General features: G+C 46.4%; 2 protein-coding genes across 5 annotated transcripts; one reads left to right on the top strand and one right to left on the bottom strand.

Moving 5' to 3' along the window:
• Window positions 1-66: 66 nt before the first annotated feature.
• Window positions 67-13,355, top strand: cep295 (centrosomal protein 295). Its single transcript, XM_046390004.1, has 28 exons — window positions 67-521; window positions 1,259-1,459; window positions 1,673-1,797; window positions 1,875-1,968; window positions 2,108-2,221; window positions 2,292-2,432; window positions 2,985-3,168; window positions 3,396-3,815; window positions 4,135-4,235; window positions 4,391-4,597; window positions 4,725-4,801; window positions 5,003-5,804; window positions 5,882-6,065; window positions 6,378-6,575; window positions 6,657-6,890; window positions 6,988-7,079; window positions 7,866-7,956; window positions 8,263-8,469; window positions 8,667-8,806; window positions 8,914-9,376; window positions 10,245-10,409; window positions 10,651-11,108; window positions 11,705-11,872; window positions 11,957-12,017; window positions 12,402-12,731; window positions 12,852-12,948; window positions 13,027-13,126; window positions 13,234-13,355. The coding sequence occupies exons 1-28, from the start codon at window positions 414-416 to the stop codon at window positions 13,273-13,275; spliced, it is 5,604 nt and encodes a 1,867-aa protein (XP_046245960.1). The 5' UTR covers window positions 67-413; the 3' UTR covers window positions 13,276-13,355.
• A 50-nt stretch (window positions 13,356-13,405) lies between these two features.
• On the bottom strand, window positions 13,406-17,482 carry ech1 (enoyl CoA hydratase 1, peroxisomal). 4 transcript variants are annotated; one of them, XM_046390009.1, is made up of 11 exons: window positions 17,094-17,482; window positions 16,838-16,928; window positions 16,033-16,201; window positions 15,628-15,716; window positions 15,436-15,560; window positions 15,285-15,333; window positions 15,097-15,161; window positions 14,858-14,928; window positions 14,546-14,617; window positions 13,920-14,070; window positions 13,406-13,820 (listed from the first exon to the last, which is right to left on the bottom strand). In XM_046390009.1, exons 2-11 carry the CDS (start codon window positions 16,902-16,904, stop codon window positions 13,716-13,718), a joined length of 963 nt encoding a protein of 320 aa, XP_046245965.1. In that variant the 5' UTR covers window positions 16,905-16,928; window positions 17,094-17,482; the 3' UTR covers window positions 13,406-13,715. The 4 variants fall into 4 exon arrangements, with proteins under 4 accessions (XP_046245965.1, XP_046245966.1, XP_046245967.1 ...); XM_046390010.1 differs by having other exon boundaries at window positions 16,844-16,928; XM_046390011.1 differs by lacking the exon at window positions 16,838-16,928 and having other exon boundaries at window positions 17,094-17,479.
• Window positions 17,483-17,556: the final 74 nt, after the last annotated feature.

Raw genomic sequence — 17,556 nt, 5'->3', positions numbered from 1 at the left:
ATAATATTTGTCTTAGTATTTCGGATTTTTTTTCGGGAAAATGCTTTTAGATACACGTTATGTGTATAGGAGCGAAGCAAGGTTTTCATCGGTAGGGGAAATGTGCGGCGGGTAGTTTAAACCACCGGATGTGACGAAGGGACAAAACGTTTGCTCGTTTTTTCAGGTTGGCATGGATTTCGGATGATAAACACAATGTGTGGGGATGATTTAGTCTCCTTTCGGCGCAGTCTTTGCGATTTCCGTAATTAATTCGCGTTTATTTTATGTTTTAAATGTCTCCTAAACAATTCTGCCTGAGTCGTGATGGTAGTGAATGCCGCTGCACAACAACGAAGTTAGCTAACGGTAATTAGCACGGCTAACTGAACTGCTGTCTGCTTTATGCTTATGGGAAATGTCCAGTAGCATATATGGAGAAAATGAAAAGAAAAGTGTCCCGGTTAAGACTCAGCCCTAACGAAGAGGCGAGAATAATACGAGAGGAACGTGAAAGGAGGAGAAAGCTGCGAATACAGCAGGTAATGTCCGGTGATAATAAAACAAGTCTCAGTCGTGTCTCTCTTTCGTGATTCACTTCGCGATTTCTGATGAACTGAGGAATGTTTCTGCCAGTGAGCTTGATAAGTCAGCCTTACTGTCGGGTAATTATCTTTCATAGAGAAGGATTAATTATGATCAGTGTTCACAAGTTTGTCTTCGACGCTTACTTTTGCACTGTGAAGTTCACTTTTCAAATCTGAGATAAGGTTAAGCAGTCTCTACATGGTATTCAAGTGAACATGGTGCTTTTGAAAGCTCTACAGTTAAGTCTAAGTAACACTGTAACTTATGAGAAGCAGATTATCCAGGTTTTCTGCTATCAAATAGGTTAGCAGGTTGCGGTCCTGTTTGAAGTTACTTAATGTTATGTTACACGTAATTCATCTTGCACATTAACTTGCAGAACTTGTGAGTAAGTAAGTTCACAGTGATACCAACTGCCCTGGACTCGACATAATTACAGCAGTGCTTCAACAAACTGAGCTAACATGAGAGATGGTTTGTTAGCCCAAAAAAAGTTCTCTTGGTTTAGTTAATTTTTGCAGTAATATTTTACTCACCATAACATCTTTTGTGGCCATGAACATCAGTTTGCTTTACTGTGAGATCTGAAACCAGGCCTGGCTGAGTTTTATTTGGTGTTCAGAAACACCATTGTCTTGGTTCAGTTTGTCAGGCTCATTCAAGACACTGAATATACGTTTTGCTTTGGCAGGTGCGGGAGCAGCAGCGCAGCATTGCACTACATATCCGTCAAGAGGTTGAGCGGCGGCGGCAGCATGAGCTGCAGCAGCTGGGGGAAGAGCTGAGGAGGGACTGGGAGCAACAGCAGAGGGAGAAACTGAACACACTGCAAAAATTATACCAGGAGAGCCTCCAGCTTCTCGGACAGGGACACAGGAGTGCAAAGGAAAATGTAAGATAACATTTGTCTGAAACAAGAAAGACCTTGTTTTCTTTATCGAGTTTCTGTTGCTGAGACGGTATACCTGTGTTAGTGAAGTAGACATGAAAACTGATCTGATCAAAGGCCAAACCAAGGAGAAAATGTGACTTTATAACAGTGTGACTGGATGATGTGTCCAAGTCACTGAATTTGCGTGGGGTAATTTTGAATGTTTTGCACCAGGAGCCCGACTTGGCAGCCATCGCTCAGAAGGAGGAGGAGAACCACAGTAAAGCGGAGGAGCGTTTTCGGGAAGCCCTGAAGGAGCTCAAATCACAGAAGCTTAAAGACCACGAGAGGCAAAGCCGGTGAGCAGCATCACAAACATGTTTAAGTTGAATCAGAATTCACTGAACATTAATCCTATTCCTTTGCTTTCCTGTAGATCCATCAATGCCAGAAAGAAGGCACTACAGGCAGAAAAGGAAAGGTCAGCCAAAGTTGCCAGCCTCCCACCACCTCCCCCAAACCCCACTCAGGTGATTTGCCTTAGTAGTATATGAATTACAGTGTTTTCCTGTTTTAAGTTGGTCTGTGAAGGCACCATTAAATGTTAAGCAAAACAAGGAGTTTATTTAGTCAAAGTAATGTTGTCGTTTCTTCATGTTCTTCAAACAGAACATCGATTGCACGAAGCCACACGTAGTAAAGAAGTCGGATGTGAGTGCCTTCACTGCCACGCATTACCACATGTCTGAGAGCACAGTGGACCGAGAGCTGGACCCAAAGCAGGTGAGCCCCCCTCTGTGGTTTGTCCTGTCAGCTCCTATCAGAGCTGTCTAATGTGTATTTGTGTTTACAGCCTAATGCTAATGAGGGAGCTGAGCTGGAGGTGAGGAGACTGGAGGAGTTGCAGAAGGAGGAAGAGATGAGGAGAGAGGAGCAGCTCGAGAAGGCTCGTCTCAGGGGGATTCAGGCTCTGAGGAGGGAGCATCTCGTGCAGGTATCCCTGACTTTTTTTCAAAAATCATCCAAAATCCTATAGCAGCCATTCATAAGAAAAAAGAGCATACTGATACCAGCACTTGATCACTTCCCCTCCTCAACCACACAAACACCACTCAGGACTACAGCCCATTTATTTACTGTGCAATATATTTATATTCTGTACATCCACAAAAGTACTATTTATTACAAATACTCACTGTGCAATAATAATTACATATGTATATATGCTGACTGACTTTTTTTTATACAAACTACCTCACTTTCAAGTACTTTTTACTGCATATTTATTTGTGTATATATTATATTTTTTACTTTTTCTTTTATAAAGAATATGTCGGTAATTCCTGCTATGCTTGAGCCACTGTACCGAAATTTCGTTTGTGATGAAAATCCAAATGACAAATAAAGAAAGTCTAAGTCTAAGTCTAAGCATAAAGAGATGTCCCCTAAACATGTTTAGTAATCTTGTATCAGTACGTTATATGTTTGTGGGAGTTCGTTAAGTGGAGCTTTTTGTGCCTGATATGTTTTTGACGGTCTCCTTTAGGATCGTGACCGCTTGCTTGTTGAACTGGAACACATGCAGCAGACTGACCTTCTGAGGAAGAGACAGCAGGTGTCAAAGATGCCTCCTCAGATCTTCCAGCCTCTCTATAAGAGACAGGAGACAAGGGAGGACTTCCAGAGGGAGATGGAGTTTGCCTTTGAGGACATGTATACCGGCGAGAGGAGTAAGGACTGCATTAGTTATGAATGTGTTTTGTCTTCAGTGTTCAGCACTCGTAGCTTTGCATAAAAACGTTCACATTATTTTGAAGTAACCAGAAGGCGGCGCTTTGTTGATTCTGTGATTCACATTTGAGATTTACCTGTGTTTTTGCTCAGCAACATGGCCGTCCTTCAGATAGCATGTGCAGTTTTAATGGAGGGTATACACACTGACTGTGTCTCATCACAGGGGTTAAAGGTGACCTAGTGGTTCAGCTGGTACCCGAACCTCTACCAGCTCCATCCACAGCCAGCCAGGACCAAGAGCTTGACATTACACAGGATGAACTCGATACACCAGGAGCAGAAAACACACAATGCGACACTGAGCAAGACGCCAGAAGCACAGAGCAGGAAACTTCTGTTCAGGGTGAAGAGAAGCCCCAGAGACACATAAGACCTGAACCCAGACGGGCATTGAAGAGACTCCTGGATCGTATCAGGAGCCAGAGGAACCAGTGGACGGAACACAACCGTCACGACCCTGTGGCTGAGTCACCGTCGGACATCAGCGATCAGATCCCGGAGAGGGACACGACCATCGACACGGGCTCTCTGACCAGCGAAGAGAAGGTCATCGAGCTCCCTGAACCTGCCCACTTACCACCTGGTAAACCTTTCAGTGTTATTAAACTGTAATGACACAAATCTCCAAAGACCTGCACAATGTGATGAATTCACTAATTTGATGTTAGCTTTGATAAAATTGTTTTCATCACTTGTCCCTTACTGCTATTGAGCTAAAGCAGCTGTTTTTGTTTTATCCTTTACTCTTGGGCCAGAAGAAAAGCAATTAATTCTTTGTATATTTGAGATCTGATCGTTTTTAAGTTCTCTGATAGGCATCCCTGAGTGAAAAAGTTTGAAAATGTAGTTGTTGCGAGACATGATAGAAAATAATCATTTTGTGTTTTTATACTTAATTCCAGCGGCACTTGAGCCAGCAGAGGAGTCAGCTGCTGCAGATACTTCACTTCCTTATGCATTTGTGAACAAAATTCAGCAGTTTACAGAAGAACAAAGGAAAAGAGTACGTGCTGACTTCACCACAGGATTGATTTCTGTGCACTCTATCTAGCGACTCCATGCCTGATTTGAATGAGGTCCTGAAGTGGCAGTAATTTGCTGTTTAGTGTGAGACAACATGTGTGTTTTCGGCTTAACGCCTTCCTGTTGTTTGCCCAGGAAGAGGAGCTTGAGAGGGAGAAGCAGCAGCAGGTGGTTTTGCTCCAGGAACTCGAAGAGCAGAAGGCCAAACTGGAGCAGATGCTGCTTGAGGCCCAGCAGGAGAGAGAACAACTGAAGTCTGCTGTGACCCAGGAAGCAGCTGTACCTGTTAACCAACCAGAAACACCTGTCCATGACCAGGATGTCACCTCTGTCCCTCCTGAGGTAGGTTGTTTCAAGGTTTCAAAGTTTCAAAGCTCCTCTCAGTTGTCCTTTTCTCATGCTGTAGAGATGTTGTCTTTATGTAACTCCAGTGGTGAATAACTGTCACCTGCACCTCTGCTCTCTGCAGCTGGTGCCTCCTCCAGGAGAAGATGTCCACACCGGAAGGGTCCGAGAATACCAACAGCGGCTGCTGGAACAGAACAGGTATCACATACTGTACATGCAGTTACTCTTTGAAGTGGATCTTAGCAGGTGACACAACAATTCACCCTACATGTAATGCTTTACTTTTTCCTTCACCGTCTCCCTGATTCTCCCAAGAATGCAACCTTCTGTCTAAGGACGGATGGTCAAATTTGTGTTACTGTTATTGTTACTGTGCATGAAATGGACTTTTTATGTTAGAATTCACCAGAGGTCAGTGGAAGTGGCTCGCCAGCGTCTGGAGGAATACCAGCGAGCTCTACAAATTCGTCACAACACAATGGCCTCGGTGACGCTGCCCACTGCCCTGCATCCACGCCTCGTTCACCCACCTGTGCACAGCACTCAAGCTCTCCCAGCCGCCCTGACACTCCCTACAGCTGCTGCAGCGCCTTCATGCATCCACGCCAAACAGCAGAGCTCTGTGCAGTCAGACACGTTGGTTTCACCTCCCCGTCCTCCTGCCTCCAGTGTGAGGGTTTGCTCCAGGTTGCTGCAGGCTGAAGAGGAGCCTGTTCACAGCAGTCCCAGGAACCAGAGAGCAGACCTCTCAACCTGGCTGACTGACAGCATAATGGAGAGAGTAACAGAGCACCTCCCAGAGAGACTGAGACCTAACCCGGTCACCAGAGAGCCACTGCCTCACAAACTGTACACAGCACCTCACTCAACCAGCATCCCACTCCAGCAACCCTCTGAACCCATTAAAGCCATGAGCCCGAGCGTCACACGTGGTACACCTCCGGTTCCAGACCATGCAGCAGTTGCGGGGATGTTGCTGCATGGCTCCGCACTGACGGGGTCCCTGAGTTCCAGAGAGGACGACATGGAGAGGCAGAGACGGGAGCTGCAGGAGGTTCAGAGACGCATGCTGGAACAAAGGGAGGCAGTGTTGCTGCAGCAGAGGAAGCAAGAGGAGGAGCGGCAGAAACAGGAGCTGGAGCTGGAGCAGATGAGGCGACAAAAGGAGACATTGCAGGCTCTGATTCTTACTGACGCACAAGTAAGTGAGGGGGCTGGTACTGACCTGGTGTTTGTTACAAGATCGCAGAAAAACCTGAGTTTGTTTCTCACCCACAGCCAGTTCCACAGGCCACCAGTGAGCTGTCAGTCTCACAGAACATCAGTCAGACCCGCCTCAGATTGCTGGCATCCCTGCTGAGAGCTATAGAGGACACTAATGGAGGAAGTTTATCTCACCTAGAAGACACTCAGGAAGACGACGTCTCCCTTCAACAGCCGCCGGCTGACAGTTTTCAGACAGGTAACAGACATGCTCAGTTTTTATTTCAGCGTGGAAAATGTTTTCTGCTTCATTTATTCAGCTTTTCATTTTCTATTTGTGATGTTGACGAAAAGTGCTGGTCTGAGAACAGATGAGCCCCATGTTCCTCTCTGTGTTAAGCACTGGTTTTAGAAATGAACCACATAGATTTACACATGTTCTTGTTTCATTTAACTAACTTTGAATCAGCGACAGTGCACTTCCACTGCAGATTAAATGACATGTTCTTTTAATGGCTGTAAAACGCTGCTGTTTTATTGAATTCATAGAGTAATTTATTTTCCCGTTAAGCTCCCATCTCTCTGCGTGATGTGCCTGCTGGACCTTCCCCAGCGTCGGCCCTGCCCTCAGGATTCCTCCCTCCTCCTCGAGCGGCGAAGCCTCCGGTGACCCGCGTCAGGCTGGGCATCATGGAGATGATGACTCAGCAACACGAGCTCAGTGCTATTCCAGAGGTGGAGACACCAGTCAACACGAGCCAAGTCACAGGTCAGCTCAGCCCCAGAAACACACCAATGACACTCACTGTGGAGAGGAATATCAGCTGACTGGACTGTTTGTGATCTGCAGGCCTCGAGGGTAGTGTGAAGGTTCCTTCACATACTGTGAACTGGGATCCACATGAGGAATCCAGATCATCTGAGGCCTCTGATGGAACGCTGCACATGACCCAGTCCAGCAGCGGGCTGCGGCCTGCTGAAAGCCCAGCCGGCTTTTGGACGGGCTCGGGGAGACCTGGCCATCTCATCTGGAGAGGGAGGCTGCCGACAGGGGCAGGAACATCTCCAGAATCCTCAGAGTCTGGTATGTGGAGGGCGGATGAAGAGTTCAGATGAGAGGGAGGGATTAGATTAGAAAATAATGTGGACGAAAATGAAGAGAATGTTTTTTGTTCTTCCAGAATTAAGGATCATGTCAGCTCTTTCCTCTGACTCTGGGAGAGGAGCTGACTGCTCAGGTGCTCTTCCCACAAGCTGCAGATCCCCCTCAGAGGTAAACAGCTGGCGACTCAGAACTGATTGGAACAAGTCATCGACTTTCTGGCAAACCTTCGCTGCAGAGGTCGATTAGAAAGTTACAAGGGAATAAATACTTTAGATCAACATGCAGTGAAACGGCATCCGGCTCTTCCACACTGGAGATCACAACTCTTAGACTCCAGTGATGATTTCACTTTAGGAACAGAATGATGTAAATTTAACTGCATGTTGGGTCTGCATTTTGAAACCCCTCTGAGGTTCACATGTTGTGGATCAATGATGAAAATTAGCCAAATCTGAGCGTGTGGGCAACATCTGCCTCAGCCTGTGATTACGCATGAGAAGCTGTGTGTGTGTGTGTGTGTGTGTCTGTCTATGTGTATATGAGAGTGTAATTCTGTGTGTGTGTGTGTGTGTGTTTGTTTGTTTCTGTGCACTGAGCGATGATGTAAGATTACTGAACCTGATGTGTATTTAATCAAACACGTTTCATGATGGTTTCTACACTTGAACTGAGCTCAGTGAGTCTGTGTGCACGTTTAGGTCATAAACTAATGCAAATGTAGACATCAATTCACTGCAGATGGATGAGAAGCTTTAGCAAAAGGCAAAACCAAGTGAGGCTGCTGAAAATGAAAATGGTCAAACAGAAAATTCATAATCTGCTCCTAAAAATGTGTTGAAGAAATTTTAATGGCTCCTGTTTTGGCAGCCATCTTGTGTAATCTGAATAGTTTTTCCAACCCTGGCAACAGCCATAATACCTGTGTGTGTGTGTGTGTGTGTGTATGTGTGTCAGTCTACACACAGGCCTCCTGATTCTGAGTCTTCCACCACCATCTCCACCGGCAGCTACATCACCACTGACCCTGAGCAAAACCTAAAAACTGGTGAGGGCCAGCAGGAGCGAGTCCTGCTTTGTTCTGGCTGATTGTGTTTTGAGTCAAATCCAGCAGCAGAAACAGAAAAGCAGCCTGTGCAGCTTTACAGATCAGGAAATCTTCCAGAACAAGTACATCACGTTACTCTGTTTGTGACCTGTTGGAATACGCTTCAGTTATTCAGGCAGTTGAATGTGGTGACTGTGCAGAGGACCTTTTCTGTCTGTACAGCAGACGACATGCTAGTTGTGTTTCTAATGTTGTTGTCTCCTAAAGCCGCTCTTGTCTCTGGGTCTTCTCCTTCTTCTTCATCAGATGAATCCCCACCCCTCAGGCGAGGAGCAGATTTACTCGACGTCTCGTCTCCGTCCGACCAGAGCTCCCATGTTAACGACAGCTCAGCTGCAGGCCAACCTGATCGGGCTGTGGAGACTCTGTTTAACGACAGCAGCATCCAGCGCATCATAGACAGATACACAAGGGAGCTGAACATCTCCCTCAGCACCACTGGGAAAAGCACAGGTACACTACACCAACTGCACTCATGTATACCCTGTGTTACTTCAGCATGGTAGGTTGATAGCAGTTTCACGCCATTGTAAGCTCTTTGTTTGAAGCATGTTTTCCCCTGAAACCCAACACAAACATGTTTCAGTTTTGTTCCAGGAGACTGTATAATGTTAGCGTGGTGTCTTATTTCCCTCTTGGTTGATCTGCAGACAGCGGAGGCTCGTATGTGGAGGAATCTTCAGTTTCTCATCAGTCTTTAATTCGAGTCTCAGAGAGGAGAGAAGAAGAGGAGGAGGAGGATGAAGGCTCCCTTCCCTCAGCCACAGCAGGATCACAGAGGGGCGTCCTGGTCAGTGACTCACAGTGTTTCTAACCTGTAACGCTGAAGTGTTTTGTATCACAGCCTGTTGAGTCAATCCGTCTGATTCTGGTGGAAATGTTTTGTTTTTTCTACAGGAAGCTGACAGGACCGTCAGTCCAATCCTGGAGCACTTCTCAGCTGAAGACCAGTCCTTCGCTGGGGGTCGAGAGCAGGACTCTTTCAGACCTCTGATTGGCCAGCTGACAGAACAGTCATCTTGTCTAGCTGCTGACCACAGGGACTCGGCCCTGGAGCGACTGGTGGGCCAGCCGTCGGCTCACTCGTCTGTGATTGGTCAGCTACCGGGCCTGCCGCTCTGGGCGAGCTTGGATCAGGGTGGGTGGGATTCCACTCTGAGTCGGATGATCGGTCGACTCACCCACCAGTCCAGCTCTCATTGGCTGAGTGGCGGGCAGGACTTTTACGCAGGTCAGCTGATGGGTCAGATGGTGTCGGAGCAGTCGACCACCTGGTTGGATGAAGGTCGGGAGGAGAGCCGGATGAGACCGTTGGTTGGGGAGCTGGATGAGTCTGCTGGCCAGCACACTGGAAGCTCAGGTAGGACGAGGACTTTGAAGTGTCTGAAATGGGTTTTAAATTAATGAGACGAAAGACAGACGCCAACCTTCTATTGATTACCAATAGATATTATCTAAAGGTCATTCCATACCAACTCATCTTGGACCTCCCAGTTCATGTCATGGATTTTCTCGACCAGCTGCTTTCTCACTGAATATTCAAGAAACCCTAAGGACAATTAGCAACATGGCTCCATGTAAACAGTTCAGTCAATAAAGTTAATTGAATTTTATTAAGTTTTCAGAGTTGTAGTTACTAGTTTTCTAGTCAGTTGGCACTGAATGACCTTTAATCAAAGGGAGTTAAGTTGCTGTTAGCTCAGTGTTTTCTGCATTTTGAAACCCCTCTGAGGTTCACATGTTGTGGATCAATGATGAAAATTAGCCAAATCTGAGCGTGTGGGCAACATCTGCCTCAGCCTGTGATTACGCATGAGAAGCTGTGTGTGTGTGTGTGTGTGTGTGTGTGTGTGTGTGTCTGTGTCTGTGTCTGTCTATCTATGTGTATATGAGAGTGTAATTCTGTGTTTGTGTTTGTTTCTGTACACTGAGCGATGATGTAAGATTACTGAACCTGATGTGTATTTAATCAAACACGTTTCATGATGGTTTCTACACTTGAACTGAGCTCAGTGAGTCTATGTGCACGTTTAGGTCTCTTCACTGCAGATGGTTAAAGTGCTTCAGCATGAGGCAACAAACTATGAGAAATGATTAAGAAAATAAAACTGCTGAAAATTAAAAATTTTTGATGACTCCAGTTCTGACACAGTTCTGTCACACTCAGCAGAGGTCGTTCTGCTTAATGATTATGTCTGTGTTGTCTACCATTGATCTGCTGTCTGCAGGTGAAGGAACCCGTGTGGATCTCGGCGTTTCGACTGAGGCCGGCGTGCCGTCAGACCCAGCAATGCCTCCTGAAGCCTCGTCACACGGTGCCCCCGTCCCGGGTGTGACTCCACATCCACAGGACCAAACCAGCCCAGTGGACCCGGGCCCAGAGAGGACTGAAGGTCAGTTTCGAAACGTTCAAGCAGTTAATGATGCAGAGACCTCCGGTATGAAGTAGACCTAATGGTGGGCATACAGGGGGAGTGTCTGATCACGTATCTGCACTGTCAGTTTGTGGCTCAGGCAGGTGAAGCGAAGAGTTCATGCAGTTCTTTTAACTTTTATTTCTGAGCCAAAGTCAGCTGTCTTGTATTTGAACGTATTTTTCGTATTTTTTACGTCACCTTTTCACCACCATTTTAGTGTTTCCAGGCTCGGACTCATTCCACGCGCTACTGGCTGAGGTCACCCACAATGAAACGGCAGACCCCTCCATGACCTTTCAGCTGCCCGAGCTCAGTGTGCCTCAGTCTCCTGGAGGACGACCAACCAGCTGGGGTCGCAATGTTCCCACACCTCCTGAAGAGCCTGAACACCACAGGGACTCCTCAGAGTCTGAGCCGTCTCCTGAGCGCCTGAGGACAGAGCAACCTTCCCCTCCCCCCACCTCACATGAATCTTTCTCCCAGCTCGTCACCTCCCAGGACCACCTCCACGATGTGGAGCTGACCGCTCTGAGTCTGTCCACTTTGACCCTGTGTGAGGATACACCTGCTCCGAGCGAGCCGCAGCCTGAGGAGCCAATCAGTGATGAGTGCACTGGAGAGCCTGAGCGGCTCTCCTACCTGAGGATCGATCCTGCTATCTCAGAGAAGACGCTGGTACGATCAGGTGTCCTCATTCCAGCTCACCTACGACCTCTCAGTTCATGTTGCAGAGTTTCCAATATGTAACAACATTCTAAGCCTCACTAACTGCTTATTTTGGATGAAATTTGTATTGAACATCTGAGAAACTCCCAGGAATCGTTCCCAACCTTCCAAAATAAAGAATCTTTAACTTTCAAATCTTATCTCCACTAGGTTTGACTCTCTTCCAGCCGCACTTTGATTCCTTGTGATATTAACATTGGCTCTGTCACATGTAGAAGTTATTTCATACTGCGTTAAAAAAACTGAGTACCACAGGTTGTTCTAAACAGATTTGGAGCTGGAAGAGTCACCTTTAAGATATTTTCTGTCTATTTTCACAGGATTATGTAACATCCCATGCAATCAGTTGTTACATGAATTTTTCAATTACTCCTTAACCACAGTGTCCTAAAAGGCAACAACTGTCCATTCAGAGCAGAATGTCAGTAATTGTTTCGGGAAATGACCATTACCATTTTGTTTTGGTTTTAAATCTTGTTTACTTATTTTCAGAAGTTGTGTGTGTTGTTGGCTGAGTTGTGTACTTGTGTCTTCCTGTCTGTCAGGAAGCTGCCGGGGAAAAGGGGATCCTGGAGCAGTCAGAGATAACTTTAGTGAGCCTGACAGACACAACGCTACAGGACCCTGAGACAACCGTCACTGATGAAGACCAGCTTCCACATGGACTGAGGGAGGACGGACAGGGAGGCCTCGAGACGGAGGCGACTGTCCAGGTGAACAGAAGTCCATCCAAACACGTGACGTTAACTAGCAGCAGGTGTCTTTCTGATCTCTGATCACATTCTGGTCTTCTTCAGGGGACAGAATCCACGTTGTTACAGCATGAGACTCCAGAGGACAAGAACCAAACACATCCAGGTAAAATCACACAACATTTACAGACTGAATGCATGTCAGACTGCTCCCTGGGCTGACACTAATAATCAAATTATTTTCATGGTTAATCAGTTAATTGTTTAGGCAGTAAAATGACAGAAAAAAAACTTAATTTTCTTCTTTTGTCAAGCCAACAGTCTAAAACCCAGACTCAAATCCTGATGTTTCAGAAGCTGGAGCCAGCAAATGTTTCATGTTTCTGCTTTAAAACTGACTGAAATGTTGCAGCTCTGCCTGCTTCTGATTTAAATACACAATACATCTCAGAAGTACAATTTTAGTTTTCATATTTCATTTCTCTGCTCAGTCAGAACGTTGTGAACTTGTGAGAAGTGAGCCTTCCATTGTTTCCCTCTCTGCATCCAGTGACGCTCCTGCAGTTTCAGTGGGGTCCCAGCGGAGGCCTGCAGGAGGAGGCCTGCCAGCGGAGGCGCAGAGCTCTGCTCCAGAGGTCTTCTCACAGGGTGGAGGAAATCAAGGCCAGGAGGACTCGTGTCAGGATTCACCCTGAGATCCAAGCTGGAGGCCAAGAGCAGTCTGAAGCCCAGGCCTCTCAGGTGCCTCTCACCTGCAAGGCGAAGACCAGGGCCGAAACTCAACACAAGAGTAAAACCAAGTCAGAGGGAGGACAGGCTGAGCAGCACCAAACTGACAAGCGATCTGGCTTCAGCAAGCAAAGGAAGTTTAACTCTTCAGGTATTAGTCTGCTTTTTTACTTTGGTGGCTGTAAATGTATAATGCAGAGACCTTCAGACATCACTTCCTTTTGAAGCGGTCAGCAACAATCTGTAACCCGTCTGGATTTTTCTCCCTCAGCGAGCGACTCCAGGCTGAAGAAGGTGGACGAGGTGAAGCTCTGCACACCGGAGCAAAGGAAACTGGATGTTTCTGAGATGCAGCAGAGAACTCAGAGGTACAGTTTGATCGGCTCTTAGCCTCCATGCTGTGGTTACAGCTGAAACGTGACGGCGGCTCTCGCGTGTTTCTGCAGACTGTACGAGCAGCTCGAGGAGGTGAAGCGCCAGAAAGCAATCAGGAGCAGACAGGAAGCTTATGCACAAAACCGACTGAAGGCCAAGGAATTCCACAAGGTAAAAACACTTTGATTCTGAGCGTCTCAATACGCTTTTAAAGACGGTATGCTGTTTAAAGAACTGCAGGCAGCAAACGAGAATGTTTTTCTGCCATCTCTTCACAGAAGACGCTGGAGAAGCTTCGCGCCAAGCAGACTGTGCGGTGATCGACTTTGAATGTGTTCTCCTTCTTTTTGTGAAATTAAGTTATTTTGTAAAGTTTTATCAATAAAGCATTTTATTTGGATTCACTTCTTTGTACTTGTCTGTCGCAAGACGTTAACTGTGGATAACACAGACTTTCAGATGAGTTTAATAAGAAAACATTCATGAAGTCATTTACAGCAACTGACTGTTAACATTCATACAGAGATGAGAAAAGGAGTTAACCTGAATTAAGTTCCAACTTTTTAATTCCTTGGTTGAGTTAAAAAGTTTAGCATCAAATAGAAAAGATCTTTGGAGACGAATCATCTGCCCTCACAATGTTTACATCAGTGGTTTCAAGCTGTTAAAGTGTAGGAAAAGTGAAAATCACGTGTCGTCCTCGATCCCACAGGAAGGCCACGGGACAGAAATTAAAAACTGGGCTTTGCCTGAGCGAGCTTCAGAGTTTGGAGAAAACCACCATCTTCGGACTCTTCTTCTCCATGGAGGCCTGAGCTGATTTCATGACATCTTGAGTCTGGAGCATGCTCATGTTCCAGGTGGCCTGGAAGAGGATGGACAAGGCACAGACAGAACTCGTGTTGACTAACGGTGTAAAGAAAAGGCAGGTGATCTTCACAGAAATCTCCTCCATTGTTCTCACCATGTAGTCCAGGCCCTCTGCTACACTGTGGTCTCTGGAATAGATGAGGTTGATTTTGGTGCCCTGCACGGCCACAGGGCTGCGAGCGGCGATCTCCACGGCCATCTCCAGAGCCCCGGCCAGCATGGCCTCCTTATCTGCAAACACTCGGCTGGAGAGGGAAAGCGAGGAGGATTTCAAAATGTGAGACAAACCGCTTGAAAGTAAGAGTTTATTTTGGTTGAAATTCTACAACATTAAGGGAGTAAATTCTTTGTGCACTGAGGGCTGAAAGTAAGTTTGTGGCACTAAAAATGTTTGTTTTCTGTTACACAACAAACCCGTGTTGTTTCTAGCTGCTCACAAAGCAGGTTGTGCAGGTCCACTGAGACAAACGGTGGATAATCAGTGTAAACAAGGTTTTAACGAGAGTCAGGTTTTAGTAAGCCTGACGACTGCTGGCTTAACCACCAAAAATAAAAACAATCTGCCAAATTATGAGCCTGAGCTCTTCTGGTGTGGCTGAGCTGATTACTTCCTGACTGAAGTCAGAATCAAATCTGACAAAATTAAACCACTTAATGAAAGAAAACACCTGTACGAGTGTGTGATCCCGGAGATGACAGCTGACAGGAGGACGTCTTTACCTGACCAGTCCGCTGCTCTTGGCCTCGTCGGCGTACATCTTCCTGGCGGTCAGAGCCAACTCGTTCACCAGGCTGGAGGAAAAGCGGGAGCGAAATCACACGACAACAACATGGACTCGTTACACGACATGTTGCAAACAGCACAACTTTAAAGCTACAAGAAACTCAAAATCAGAGCGAATTACGTAAACGCACACGTTAGGAATAAAGATGGACAACACGACGTCACACAGCACGTCACATGTATTACCACATGCTGTATGTCCTGCGGCTGTCACAGCACGCAGGAGCCAATTAAAACAGTCCGTTTACCTGCGGCTGCCGATGACTTTAGGAAGCCTTTGAAGAGTGCCAACATCTGCCGCCAGTCCAATATCAACTTCCTGTACAGACAGACAGACAGGTATTCTTTTTGTGTGTCTCAGGACACAACAAACTGTAAAAAGTAAAATATGAATGTCACAGTCAAACTGGCCATCGGGAGCTGCTGGGATTTCCCATTTTCGCCTGCACGTTACCGAATCCTGAACATTAGACGGACACGTGCGTACCTTAACCTGAAACCAGGCGTCCTGGGTGCACAGGCGGATGTCACAGGCCGTGATCAGGTCAACACCTGCCGCAGGGCACAACACGCACAGTGATGCAAACGACCGTTCAAACAACACAACCAGCTGCACAACTTAAAAACCCAGAGGACTGGATCACAAAGTGAGTTCTAATTTAAAATCTGCCCCACCTCCACCAATACAGGCTCCATGGACGGCAACCACAACAGGCTTTGGACACTGCAAGAAGAAAAGAAGAATTTGACAGGAAAATCCAATCTGTGCCTGGTCACATCTCACGATACCTCAGCGTGATAAACAGAAGCAGTTTTCAGGTCAGACCTTCTCTATGACGGAGAACGTCTCTTGATATTTGCCGATCGTTTTTCTGATGTTCCAGGAAACTCTGGCCGTGTCGTCGCCCTCCGGTTGGAGGACGTCGCCGGCCATGTCAGTCAGGTCGATGCCTGGACAGAGAATAACCTTACTGTGGAGGCAGCGTCATTGAGACATGTAAGCAGTCTGATGACCTACCAGCTGTGAACATCTTCCCCGCTCCAGAAAACACCACCACCCTGCAGTCCGGGTTCCCAGCGATCTCGTTAAAGAAATCCACCATCTCACTGGGAGAAAAAAAGCTCCAGTCAGCATTGTGTAAAAGTACTATTTAATGGCAGCGCTTCAATGATGAATTCCTGTAGATTTTAACATTAATTAAATGTGAGAGTCATAAAGAAGGCTGGCGTGTTGTTCTCTGCATATCAACGTTTATCTTGTGCACAAATGAATCAAAGGTGGGTGATGACTGCAACAGCATGTTGAGCCCTCAGTGTGTTTTTGTTGTTCTCTTTACTCCAAGGCCTCTCCCAGGTACTGCTGTTTTGTATGTTTCGGTCGGTTAAGACAAATTATTGCACATTAATTTGAAAGGACGCCTGCCTCCAGAAAGCTTTGTTCATGGCGTTGCGTTTCTCAGGACGGTGAAGCTCCACGTGCGTGACGAACTCTGCCGGGTGACTGACGGCCAACGTGGTGTAAGGAGAGCTGGGACCACCTGAAGAGGACATGGCCCTGACTGCAGCCTGACCGGGCAGCCACATCTGTCGGTCTGAGACGGGAAAAGACACAGAAAAAGAAAAATAACACAATGAGCTCACAGGGAAGAACTGCAAAACCGTGAGCAGTGCAGCTGAAGACACAGGAGATCAGACAGCAAAGGAGGCTAACTAGCTGTTCAGCCACGGAAATCACAAGAAAACACCTGCTGTTTAGATAATCAATTAATCTTTATTTGTTTTTAATACCAAATGTTCAGATTTCAGCTTTTCAAATTCCGAGGTCCTGATGATTGATCATTTCCAGACTGACAGATTACTCAATAATGAAAATAATTCTGATTTGCTCTCCACTGCAGTAAACAGACTATCCTGAAACAGAATGTAGAAATTAATATTATTTTTAATTTCAGCAAGTGTCACAGCAGACCGGAGAGGATCTCGCCTGTTAGTGCCAAGTGGTATCAAGGTGATAAAGTGTTCTGCAACAATTCTGATTATCCATAAATTATTTCTGGAGCACAAATGGCCAAATATTCCCTTTTACTAGTTTTTCAATTACAAGTATGCGTTATGTCATAAATATATTTGGGAAGTATTGGGCTTTGAGAAAGTGTGAAATGTGCTTTTTGCACGATCAGCCCACACTTTATAGACTCAACTAAAAGCAGTAGTTAATAGAAAACAACCAGCACGTTGATTTGAGCCCAGCTTTTCAGCTCCGCCACGGCCGCACTGGTGAACTTTCACCCACATAACTTCAAAACGTTGGCTGACCTCCTGAAATAAACCAAACCACAAACTATTACGAGCCGCTATGGTGGACCTGACAAACATCTGCACAGCAAAGCCCAGGAGCACCGACAACATTCAAACATGACACCATCGTGCCCTCAATAACGCGACAAACCGCAGCTGACGAGCACACAAAACACGGTCACTTACATTTTGTGAGAGCCGACCTGACAACCACCTGCAGCATCGCTTCCCTGTGAGCGAGTCCAAAGTCCAGTAGAGACCAATAAAGCTTCAGTGACTTCACTTCACCTCCTGCTTCTGTCTCTGCAGCTCAGTGTGCCCTCATCTGATCCTAACGTTAGCCTCCGCACTGACGCCAGCTAACGCTAACTAGCCGCTGGCTAACCACAGCCGTCTGACTCGGAGTGTTTTGGCGGAAGTGTCCGCTGCTTGCACGCCAGCAAACGTACGAGCGATGTTGGATTAAGTTGCAGGTTCCATCCCTTCAAACATAATAAGCTGTTTAGTGTGCAATAAGAATTAAAATTTAACCGGTCCCTAACTTGACCCGACTCCTTTGGAAGCAGCCTGATACGGTGGCCGACGAGGCTCAAACCCGAGAGACAAATTTATGTTTTAGCTAAGTAATTAAAATATTATTGATAAAGTC

This window comes from Scatophagus argus, chromosome 5 (assembly GCF_020382885.2).
Source record: "Scatophagus argus isolate fScaArg1 chromosome 5, fScaArg1.pri, whole genome shotgun sequence".
NCBI classification, from domain to species: Eukaryota; Metazoa; Chordata; class Actinopteri; family Scatophagidae; genus Scatophagus; species Scatophagus argus.
Note: the sequence above shows the minus strand (reverse complement) of the source record. Positions and strands in the feature narration are given on the sequence as shown.

Bases quoted from the DNA above. Each gene is read 5' to 3' on its own strand.
- ech1 (XM_046390008.1), bottom strand. From the start codon at position 16,904: ATGTGGGTGAAAGTTCACCAGTGCGGCCGTGGCGGAGCTGAAAAGCTG. The intron at 15,162-15,284 runs GTGGGGCAGATT...GCCCTGCGGCAG, and splicing joins TGGAGCCTGTATTGGTGGAG to GTGTTGACCTGATCACGGCC. The intron at 13,821-13,919 runs GTGAGAACAATG...ATCCTCTTCCAG, and splicing joins CAGAGGGCCTGGACTACATG to GCCACCTGGAACATGAGCAT.
- cep295 (XM_046390004.1), top strand. From the start codon at position 414: ATGGAGAAAATGAAAAGAAAAGTGTCCCGGTTAAGACTCAGCCCTAAC. The intron at 3,816-4,134 runs GTAAACCTTTCA...ACTTAATTCCAG, and splicing joins ACCTGCCCACTTACCACCTG to CGGCACTTGAGCCAGCAGAG. The intron at 8,470-8,666 runs GTACACTACACC...GTTGATCTGCAG, and splicing joins CACCACTGGGAAAAGCACAG to ACAGCGGAGGCTCGTATGTG.